Genomic DNA, 12,100 nt, shown 5'->3' with positions numbered 1-12,100 from the left:
AGTCTGAGAGGCAGTGGGGGAAGGGGCAGGCCCTGACAGGTTGGGTCCCCGTACAAGGCTTAATGAACCTGGGGGATTTTTTAAACCCCAAGGCAGGTAGGCAGCTAATAGTCCCACAGACAGACAGCCAGGAGTTCACAGATTAGGACCAGTTAAAATAATATTTACACTGAATGGCGACCGTGGCAGGACTTAAGGGCCAGTTATAATTTTTTAGTTAGCTGTAATTTTTCAGAGAGATAGTATAGTTATAATTTTTCAAATAGCTTAGAGTTATAAATTTACAGATTAGATAGGAGTTAATATTTTCTTTTTTACAAAAGAAAACGAAGCTAAGAAAGGCTACATGTGCAAGGCCAATATAGCTAGCAAATGAAAAGTCAGGACCAGAGCCAAGTTTTGAAGATCCCAAGTCCAGCACTCTACACAAGACAGCACCTCTTTGCTTTAACTAGAAGCTGGCTTGGTCTTAAGGACACCAGATCCCTTATAACTGTCTCTACCCGTAGCCCTTCCTTCCTCTCACAGGGCCAGGAAAGAAAGGCTAACAGGATCACAAAGTTTAATTTATTCCTGACATTGAGATACCTGTGAACCACATTTAAATATTTTCCATTCCTTTGTTCACCTTTCTCAAATTATTTTTAACACTCAGGCTTTCCTGATCTTTCTTCTTCTACCATGTCTAAAACCCCTTATTAATATTAAAAAAAAAATCCATGAGATCTGTTCATAGCAATCTTACTCCAACTTTTGTCACTACCATCTGACCTCCTGGTCACTATCCTGCCTTCAATATTTCATGGGTCTCCTCTATACCCCATAATGTTGCCATCATCATTGTCAATAATGATGTTGACAATTCCTCTAATACTGAAACTGTACGTGCCCAATCTTTAAAATCCAACTCTCTAATCGCTACCTTTTAGTCTTTTATTTCTATCAGTTTCTCACTCACACTAAATGTGCTACTTACTCTCCTTGGGGACCATTCCCTATTATCTCATGGTATCTCTGAAACTATTACTTCACTTGCTGCTATATCTAATCTTGACCTAATGACATGACACTTCGATGGTTAACTAGCTCATACTTTTAAAATCCCTCACTTTCTGTTGTTTCTCCATTCCCTAAAACTGTTTTGTGTTTGGTCTGCTATCCTTTACTCCATCATTGTGTTGGCAGCTCCTACTTCTGAGCAATTGGATGTAATCACAGAAAATGAAGAAAATGAGCTAATCTGAATAGCCATCAATTTAGGGGGCACAAATATCAGCTGAGCTCCGCCTGCAGCTCAAGAAGACTTCGATTATTGATTCTATTTCCTAGTCTGTTCTTCTCTCCCCCATCCTGCTCCCTACCCCTGTGGATAATAGCCTATTTAACTCTTCTGTTCCATTCCTCATATTTAATGTATAGTAATGATGAACATGAAAAATTACTACTGTAGTGCAGGTAACACGGATGCCACCAATCCTTTTATTGGGTTCACTGGGCAGCTATCACAGTGTGAAGCCTCTTACCTTTTGCATGTTGAGCCTTAGTTCAGATGTTCTTATGCTTCCAGAAGCAAATCTTAATTTGTCAAGATTTGCGACAGATTCTTCCCCAGCATTTGGTTTAATTTGAGGGACTTTATCACCTAGTTAAAAAAAATGGTTTTAACCTTTGAAATATAAACATTCAAAAAATTCTGGAGAAAAAGGCACTAAAGTATGTAACATTCTGAAAAAACCCATTAGGCTGCAGCTTAAAGAGCACCTCTTTATTTCTTCACTATTCAGAAAATCATAGAAACAGAGGAATCTCCAAAGTCCACAATTCAGCTTCCTGCCTCAAGAGACCAGTAAATAAAAAAGTATTTTCTCTATTCAAGGACATGGACTCACAGCAGTTAAAATAAAAATTGGGCCAGAAAATACTAATCACTTTAAATTTGATAAAATCTAAAATATTCTGCGTTTCTACCTTTAAATTATGTATAATCAACATAAAACTAAAGTTTGTTGTATTTAATGCTTTAAAAAAAACCCCCAAAACTCTACCCCACTTAAGTTATACATAATGGTCAAATAAGAGAGAGACCGAGGCGGAAAAAAAAATAAAGACAGATACAGGTACATGGATACAAACGCAAAGACACTAAGAAATATTCACATACCCAAACAGAATGAAAAGAAACAGACGAGTTTACTCATTAGCTTTTGTGGCATAGTTGATGTTCTTATCATACCTAGGATACTAGGTATCAAGTACAGCCTTCTAATCATTCCTTGAAATGCTAATGATTTTTTTAAACATATAAATAACCTTTTCTGTACTGAGATAGTTGTTCTACTAGAACACTTCAATTATTTTCAAAATAAAGGTTTACTGTGATAAAAATCACAAAGGTTCAATAAGGTGAAATTTTAAAACTTTGAGTTTTGAAATTTGCTTTTCAACTTTCAGGTGAGGGTTGACTTGCTGTATTAAAAAGAAAATGGTTTTCCTTTCAGAGTTCTACAGTATCTTACAATTTGCTATAATCTGAAAATAGCATTATTTGATTGTTCTGATCTCCACCCCCCAACCCTTTACTATTATTAGTAAATATTGGGAATTGGTAATATACTCATTCACTAACACTTTTTAGAAAAAAGTGTTCTCATTTTATTTATTTATTTAATTTTTGCGGGGCAATGGGGACTTGCCCAGGGTTGCCCAGCTAGTGTCAAGTATCAAGTGTCTGAGGCTGGATTTGAACTCAGGTCCTCCTGAATCCAGGGCCAGTGCTTTATCCATTGAGCCACCTTAGCTGTCCCCCCAAAAAAGTGTTTTTTGGAAAAACATAAAACCACTAAGATTTTTAAAAAGTAGATAACTAATGAAAATTTATCACAAGGAGTATAATGTATTATTTGGAAGCAAGGACATTTTTGAATCTGCTTCATTTTCAAAGAAGAAAAATGATCATTTACTAAATCTATAAACACAGAGTGACACCAGTTTACAGAATAAAAGGTCTAATCTCACAGAATAACCTCACCTTTTGTTATTCTTAGGATATTTACTATGATGATAAATTATGTCAGTGATTAATTAATGGGTCTCAATCTCCTCATCCATAAAAAACAAGGGGGTTGGACTAGATAACTTTTAAGGTACCTTTCAGCTTTCAATCTATGAGCTCATGATTGCCCCAAAACACGTACCAGGTTTGCATGTTTCTGCAATACTCAGGGCACAAGCACGACCAAAGACAACCAAGTCCAGAAGAGAGTTTGCTCCTAGTCGATTAGCACCATGTACTGATGCAGAGGCTGCTTCGCCACAAGCATAAAGACCAGGTACAATTTGATCTGCACCATTCACATGTTTAAGAACCTGTTCAAATAACAGAATAAGAAGTTTAAAATACTGCCTTATATTAAAAAAAATCAGTTAAAACATCAATTAAATATTTTGCATGTCTGCATTGTGTTTTCCTCCCTCTTGGCATGCTTATCAACATCACTGGGAAGCACATTACCACTGAGACACAGGGCACTGACAATGGTCTCAAATTTAAAAGAAGCAGACCTAATTGTATTTCTGATTTTTATTAACAATCTATTTTAATCAACATTTAATATGCTTGGCTTTATTACACCTTTATCATATTCTTGTGATACCACAAAAAATACTCAAAACTAAACATCACAGAATAAACATTTAAAAAGGAAAGTCATTTATTACTATTTCTTAAGTAGATATGGCTTTCAACAAGAATTAAATAATTGCTTTTGTCTAGCCAACAATAAAAACAAGCACTTATTAAGTGCCTACTGTGTGTAAGGCACTGTGTTCTGCACAAAAACAAAATGAAAAGCAGCACTTGCTATCAAGGAACTTACATTCTCAAACTAAATCACGAGTCTTTTCGTATGATAAACACAGCTGCTACTTAGAAGAGCCAATTGTTGGGCAGCTAGGTGGCACAGTAGATAAAGCACTGGCCTTGGATTCAGGAGGACCTGAGTTCAAATCCAGCCTCAGACACCTGACACTTACTAGTTGTGTGTCCCTGGGCAAGTCACTTAACCCTCACCGCCTCCCATGGGGCAAAAGAAGAGCCAACTGTCAATATGTACTTATTGTTATTGAAAAATGAAAACCAAATCTAGGAAGCTTGAAGAGCTTGACTTACAGCAATTTAAGGTAATGATCTCTGAACACATAAAAGGTGGTGGAATAAATATCCAAACTCATCTAATTAAATAAAAGAGTTTTTATGGAAAATTATAAGTTGACCTTGCTATCATTATTCTTTAAACATTTTAAGTTTAAACATTCTCCTTACCTGCCCCTTATAGTTTGTAGGAATGCCTCCCATATTATAATGCACAGTAGGAAGTACAGGAATTGGTTCCTTGGTGACATCCACGCCAGCAAATATCATTGCTGTTTCTGATATTCCAGGCAGGCGAGTTGCTAGCTGCTCAGGCGGTAGGTGGTGCAACTGTAGAAAGACGTGGTCTTTTTCAGGACCACAGCCTCTAAACAAAGAAAATTCATCTTTCAGAATAAAATAAAGATACATTTTTGTAATGCCACAAGTTAATCTCCCAAGTTTACAATTTGGGGGTTATCTTTAACCAAGCCCCCTCTATCACCACCACTCCCCCAATCCAGGAAGTTACTATTCAATTAATTCAACCTATAGGTTCTCATTTCTCTTCTCTAGATCCACTGCCACCATCTGCCTATACTAGGCCCTCATTATGACTAACTAGACTACTTAAAAAGCCTCTTAAAGCTTGCTGCCTCTACTCTCTACCCTCCAATTTATCTTTCATAGTGTTACCAGAATAACTTTATTTTGCAGAAATCTGGTCACTTGTATGCTCAAAAATCTTCAGTAACTCCCTACTGCTTTCCAAGTAAAATTACTTTGCTTAGTATTCAAAGTCCTCCATATTACTTTTCCAGCCTTATCTCACATTACTCCCTTTCCATATATTCTAATTTCCAATCAAATTGGTATTTTCTGTCTTCAGTCATCCCTTTGTGTCCACCTGCCACCATACCTTTAATCACATAGTTTTCTCTATGCCTGGAAATGCCCTCTTCCCTCTATCTGCTCAATTGCTATTCATCCTTTGAAGCCCTACTCAAATGCCAACTTCTAAAATAGCCTTCCCTTATCTCACGGTCAATAATAACCTTTCCTCTAAGATCTCAAATAACACTGTTTTCTGACTCACTAAGTTCTATGAGGGCAAGAGCAATGTGTTTCCCAATGCCAAGAATAGCATTCTGAACAAAGCAGGTACTAATATTAATAACTTAAACAAATGTACTTTATATTTTAGTTAAATTCTAAGGGATTGCCAAAATTCTTTTCTTGTACTAGAATATTAACTAAAAGAAGTCAGGTTTAGAAATGTATTAGGTCTACTTAGAAACCTGTGTAGAAATGCTATAGATCTCCAAAGTATGCAGAAGGAAAGGAAGATCCAGGGTTTGACCAGTTATTTAAAGGAGATACTAAGGATTTCCATTAAGGCTAAGATATAGCATATCTGGGCCTGTCTGAGAATTTTGGGATTCGACAGGATGATTTTTTAAATCCTATGGAAAATGGAGAAATAGAGAAGCTTAGAACTATAGAACAATCAGTGGCTCTGAAGTCAGAAGATCTGGGTTCAAATCTAGTGCCTGATTCTTCCTCTCTTTGTGACCTTGGGCAAACCCTTCTACATCTCTGAACCTCAATGTCCTTGTCTATAAAGTGAAGAGCTGTTATTGATGGCTTCTGATGCTCCATCTGGTTCCTGTGACTATGGCTCAGCCTGACCAAAATGAGCCTGCCTGCCTCATTTTGCATGTGCAATAAAAGCTTAGGAGGTAATGTTATGAGGAGGCAAAAGTGCAGCTCTCCCTGACCTTAGAGACCTCTACCACAGATTAAAAATGCACTTAGGCCCCACTTGCCAATCAAATAAAACACCTGGATTAGAAAAAGATTGCATTTTAGAATAATGGCAATTTGTGGTAGAGTGGTAGAGTAATACCTATCAACCAGGGTAGCAGATTGATGACCTATCAGTTCTAAACAGTAAAGAGATTTGCTAAAGATAAATCTTTAAAAACTTATTTAAAAGCTTCCCTTAGACCTTCACTCAGAAAAATGTATTTAAGACAAGGCAGTACATTAGAAACAGAGGATGTGATGCTTGTAGAAGGATGATGATGACGAGAAGACATCCTAGTCCATTTATAGAGAGGGAACAAATACCTCCCTCCAAGACCATTGCCGTATCACAGCAGAGTCCTATAGAAACTGTAATATTAGGAAGAATATATTCTGCACATAATATAGTTTAGAACTATTTGCACAAAAATGGCCGTGTTTTATTTGAACAGTTTGAGCATTTAAAAATAGGCTTTGGCCGTATGGGAAATTCACTTATGTAGAAAACCTTATTCACTGAAAATGTCAACTAAATATGAGCATATAAAGAATGCTAGCAGACATGAGACAGAGAAGAAACAAATAAAAGACATTTCTTTATGGTTATATACAGGAATAGCAAGAACAAAGCCCAATTCTGCAAAATTAAGTAGTACTATATAGGATCAAAATTTATAAACATGAAATTCATTCCTTGTATACATTTCAAGTACTGCTCAGAAATATATCTGGACATCTACAAAAATTAAACAAACCTTCCTTCACGGATTTCAATGGTCATGGAACGAGACACAACATCCCTGGAGGCCAGATCCTTCGCAACAGGTGCATATCTTTCCATAAATCTTTCACCTTGACTATTAATAAGAATGCCTCCTTCACCACGACACCCCTCTGTGATAAGACAGCCAGCACCGTATATGCCTACAAAATAACAAAAGACAAACACATTAATGAATCACTTACAATGAAAGAATTTATAAGCTCTGAAATTTCATTTTCAATATACTCCTTCAAAACAAATTTTGGGGAGGGGAGTTAGGACAAAAAGAATATAAGATAGTATGCAGGCTGAAAACAGAATTAAGAAGAGTGGAGGAAAGGTGAAAGAACAATACTAGATTATTAGAAGAGAAAAGAAAATCTAAAATTGGCAGGGAGAAAAAAGTTTAAGTGACCATGGAACTAAGGAGTGAGTAAAAAACAGGCACAACAAGTTTAAAATTTAACTTAAGGATTTTAAAAGTCACAGTGCCTGGGGGCAGCTAGATGGCGCAGTGGTTAAAGCACCGGCCCTGGACTCAGGAGTACCTGAGTTCAAATCCGGCCTCAGACACTTGACATTTACTAGCTGTGTGACTGTGGGCAAGTCACTTAACCCCCGTTGCCTAAAAAAACCCAAACCCCCCCCCCCAAAAAAAAAGTCACAGTGCCTAAGAAATGTCTTGAAGTTGATTTTTTTACATAGGACCAATTTTAATAAAAATGATGATGGGAAAGTTATGTAACTTAATGAAGACTACATTAAAAGTATTCTCCATGCCTTCTATTCCCAAGGAGAGGAAAGAAAATTATTTGAAATGTAAGTAAAAAATTTAAAACTTCCTTAGTCAATCATATGGTTAGTAGGTATTTATTTTTTAAAATTCTGAACTTAAGTGCCAAATAAAATGAGCATTTCCTTAGGCAAAGTAGAACAGAAAACGGATTTTATATTAAACCACAAATCTATTATACAGACTGTCGCAAAAGTTTTGAGTGCATATGGTAAGCTTCTCCTTTTAAGTTATAATCAACATGGAACTTTCAAAGCTGTTCAGCTTTTTTTTTTCCTGGCCTTCTTTCTGTTCTCTTTTATGCATTTAAAAAATGCTTTAATGGACCTCTCTTCTTTTTCTTTGGCAATCCTATCGTTAGTATATCCTCTAAAACAAAAAAGCAACTTCTCTACTTTTTAGTTTTCTTTTAAAGTGCTTTTCAATAGTGATTTATATTCTAGGAGCTCAAAAAGCTGTGTTAGTATACAAGCTCTTATCTAATACAAGAAGAATTTAGACATTTAACTTCTAAGTTACTGGATAAAGAACAGCCAAAATCAACTAATTTTCTATATGTTTAAAAATGTCAACAAGACAGTTTTCTATTTACTAGATTTTGACAGCCATGAAAGGATTATAAATACTGTTCAAGAAACAACTAGATTGTAAACTCCTTGAGGACAAAGAATTTCTTTAAAAAAAAATCTTTTTTTGTATATCCCACACTGCTTTTAGCTTAGTAAGTTATCAAACATATTGATCTGATTAGATTCAATTCACTTCACCAAATCTTTATTAAACGCCTGTCTGAAAAGCTCAGTGCTAAATGCTGGGGGATATACAAAATTCAGACAAGATAAATCCCCTGCTTTCAAGTATGGAGCAGAAAGAAAATTGGATTATGACGTTTAGATGGCCTGGGTTCAAATCCCAACTCTGCTATTTTACTACCTGTTTGGCCTTGGCAAATCAGTTAATCTCTCTGGGCCTCATTTTTCTCATCTGTAAAATGAAGGGGAATAATTCATGTCTAAGGTCCCTTTCTAACTCTATATGTTATGAAAATTACAAATGTCACCATTAGGAAAAAGGGATACCAGTAGCAACAAAAAATTACAACCTGAAACTGAGGAAAGCACAGAAAGTATAAAAAGTAAACACAAGAATATATCTATATATACAGACATATATCTCAATAGCTCCTGAAGTAAATCATTATTATAGCATGGCATGATAATTTATACTCATGATGACCCTAACTTAAAGAGTGTCAATTATGTTCATCATAGTTCAATATACAATATTTAATAGGACAGGATAAAACATTTTAGAGAATTTTTCATTAAATATTTTAGCATTTAGGTAAAATTGCATTGTCTGGAAAATTCTCTTATTTGGAAGACTTTATTGTCCAATAATGAATATACTATATCAGAGTATTTTTTAAAAATCCCACTGCTAGAAGGTCTTTATTTACTAGTTTGCAATCCTTGAGACTTACAGTTAATCTCTCTTAATTTATATTAAACTAATGTGTATTAAATGTTGTGGTTTTTTTTGTGGGGCATTGAGAGTTAAGTGACTTGCCCAGAGTCACACAGCTAGTGTCAAGTGTCTGAGGCCACATTTGAACTCAGGTCCTCCTGAATCCAGGGCTGGTGCTTTATCCACTGAGCCACCTAGCTGCCCCCTTAAATGTTCTTTTAAAAATGCTTATGCTAAGTGTAATTAACCTTTACATCTGATCAAGTTAGTCATTTCATACCTGTGGGATGGAACTGTACAAACTCTAAGTCCTGACAAGGAAGGCCTGCTCGTGTAACCATAGCTGTGCCATCTCCTGTGCTTGTATGAGCAGAAGTACAGCTGAAATAGGTACGCCCATAACCCCTGGAAAACATATTCAGAAGATATTAGGAACAGACTTATAATATAGAACAGTTAATATTTCCTAGTAGTGTAATTAAGTAACAGAGGTTACTCTAGTACTTAATCTACATGGCACATGGCTATGTGATCTTGGTTAAGTTTATTTCTTTATGTACAAAAATAGAATTGAACTAGGTTTCTAAGGGTCCCTCTGAACTCTAATTCTATGAATGAAGTTACAAAATCTCCTCTACACAAAATAGTTTTCATAATTCTTACCCGGTTGCAATAACTGTATTTTTTGCTCTTATACGATGTATGGACCCATCTTCTATGCACAATGCAATCACTCCTTTGCACTCTCCATCTTCCATCAAGAGATCCAAGGCAAAATACTCCACAAAATAGCTGGTATCATACCTCAAAGACTAAAAATTAAAAATCTTATTGAAATGTATTTTCAACTGCATTTTAAATGTATTAAAAATATCACTAGTACTAGTCTACATCTCCTTTGGATCAGTTGAGGGAGTAGTTAAATTAAGGCTTTTCTGATGAATTTTTCCAGCATGATTTTAATATACTACTAGAATTAGGGCAAATACATATGGGACCAATATGATGGCTAGATAAAAGAAAGGAAATGTGGAAGGAATTCTTTCAAAATAGACTTATCTGGAGTAAGACACATTAACAATGATAACAAAACTATATAGCAGACAAGTCTATTTTCTTTTGTTTGTTGGTTGGTTGGTTTTTTGTTTTTTTTGGAGGGGTGAGGCAATTGGGGTTAAGTGACTTGCCCAGGGTCACACAGCTAGTAAGTGCTAAGTATCCGAGGCCAGATTTGAACTCAGGTCCTCCTGAATACAGGGGCGGTGCCCTATCCACAGCACCACCTAGCTGCTCCAGACAAGTCTATTTTCAATCTTATGAACTAAGGATATCTTAAGAGAAAGGAAAGCGTTACTTTGGTGTCTTCTTAGACTGTCGAAGGTTAATTATTTCTACATCAAAGAGGCACCTGTCTACTCGGCTTGAAGTTATTTTTAGATCTGCTGTTACCATAAGAATCTTTTTCATGTCAACAACACTGTATTTGCATATATTCTCCCTTTCCCCCTCCAACTTTGTTCTTATTTCCTTCTCACAACTTCAGGAGGGCCAAAACTTTGAGCTAGAATCCAAAGGTATTCCTAGAAATACTACATGGATCCAGAATCTGGATCCAGGTAAATGTCACTGACAAGCAAACTTAGCTTAAGACCTTTAGTCAAGGTTCCCAGAGTTGGTACAGGGCCTTCACCTGACTGGTAAGAGGGTATGACCAGAAAGCATATTACAGAAATTTATCAAAGTGTGTAGTTGGAGTACTCCAGTGGCAGAATGAAATCTGTAGTTGCCATTTAATAAGAACTGAAAATCTCAAGCCCTTTACGTACTTAACTGACTTCAGAAAGGTAGCCAACTCAGTTTTTCTATGATTGATAAACCTTTATTTTAGATTTCTCAAAAGAATATTGCAATCCAAGTCAATTTAGGTGCTGAGGTAGAAGAATCTTAAAATACTTTTTTACTCATTAAAAAAAATTTGCTAAGAAAACCCATGAAGCACCAAAATATTGTTGCTTGAATGTATCTTTTCACAGTATTAGAACTCTCTAACAATGGTTTCCAAAGTGGGGTATACTAAACAATCAATGAACAAACATTATTAAGTTCCTACTATGTGCTAAGCATTGTACTAGGTACTGGTGATATAAAGACAAAAAAGAAAATAAACCCTGTTCCCAAAGAATTTACATTCTATCAGGAGAAACAAAACATATACATATAAGTACATATAAAATAAGGATAAGGTCATGAAACAAAAGGTAGTTATTAAGTATTTGCAGGTACCAACTGAGGTATGGGAAGAAAATATAACATTTATATTTGTTTAAAAATGAAACTATACTAATAATTTTAATACACGGATTTATCTCACTTGGTCTGCATGTCAGCCTCCTCACTTTTGTTACATCAGCATAGTGCCAGGGACATAGCAGGTGACTAATATTTATCGCTTGCTTGTTACATACATTCCAGAGGAAATACTGAGATATCCATAGCACAGAGGGGCTCGACAGTAACACTGTCACTCATTTGTTTACTTTCAGTATATTGCAATATAATTTATGTATGGCCGCTTAAGAGTATTACTGGATTATATTACCTAGTTTTAACTAAACAAATCCTCATAAAATGAACTGGTTAAAAAGATTCCTGTGAAAGACACTGTGGATTAAGATGGTGTTTCTAACACAAAAAGAAGCTCAGCATAGTGCCTGACACGCAGTGGGCACTTGACTGAGAAGTGAACAATAAAATGGCAGAGATGATGCTTCTCTTACCCCTAGCATTAGGCCATTGTCAGAAGGATTATGAGTAAAAAACCATGATGATCTAATCAAATTTGACAAGAAGTCAGCCAAACAAATTTAAAATGACCAAGCATATCTGAAATACAGGGATACATCCATTACTATTATTAGTGATTAGTTTTGCCCAGTGTGGTGCCTTGAGATATTAGATATTATCGAGATTTTAGATATTGAGATAGTAGGAAGGCATCTCAATTAGCAAGACATTTAAAAACTAAGATTCTGCTGTCAAAAACAGAGTGTATCTGAATTCCTTTTTTCTAGCTGCTTTTTCCCCCCAATAGATTAAGGTAATAATTTATTTAGGGGCTGGAGAAGGGAAACCAAGAGAGAAA

At 35.7% G+C, this 12,100-nt stretch overlaps 1 protein-coding gene across 2 annotated transcripts in view; it reads right to left on the bottom strand.

Annotated features, from left to right (window-relative positions):
• SDHA (succinate dehydrogenase complex flavoprotein subunit A) overlaps positions 1-12,100 on the bottom strand; it is a 40,568-nt gene that overhangs the window by 13,143 nt on the left and 15,325 nt on the right. For both annotated transcript variants that reach the window (XM_043978284.1, XM_043978285.1), the window contains 6 exons: positions 9,622-9,770; positions 9,239-9,363; positions 6,691-6,859; positions 4,322-4,517; positions 3,195-3,366; positions 1,524-1,642 (listed from right to left, as the gene is read on the bottom strand). In XM_043978284.1, the coding sequence (XP_043834219.1) occupies positions 1,524-1,642; positions 3,195-3,366; positions 4,322-4,517; positions 6,691-6,859; positions 9,239-9,363; positions 9,622-9,770 (930 nt within the window). The remainder of the gene's footprint in view (positions 1-1,523; positions 1,643-3,194; positions 3,367-4,321; positions 4,518-6,690; positions 6,860-9,238; positions 9,364-9,621; positions 9,771-12,100) is intronic.

Source organism: Dromiciops gliroides, chromosome 1 (assembly GCF_019393635.1).
Source record: "Dromiciops gliroides isolate mDroGli1 chromosome 1, mDroGli1.pri, whole genome shotgun sequence".
Classification (NCBI taxonomy): domain Eukaryota; kingdom Metazoa; phylum Chordata; class Mammalia; order Microbiotheria; family Microbiotheriidae; genus Dromiciops; species Dromiciops gliroides.
Note: the sequence above shows the minus strand (reverse complement) of the source record. Positions and strands in the feature narration are given on the sequence as shown.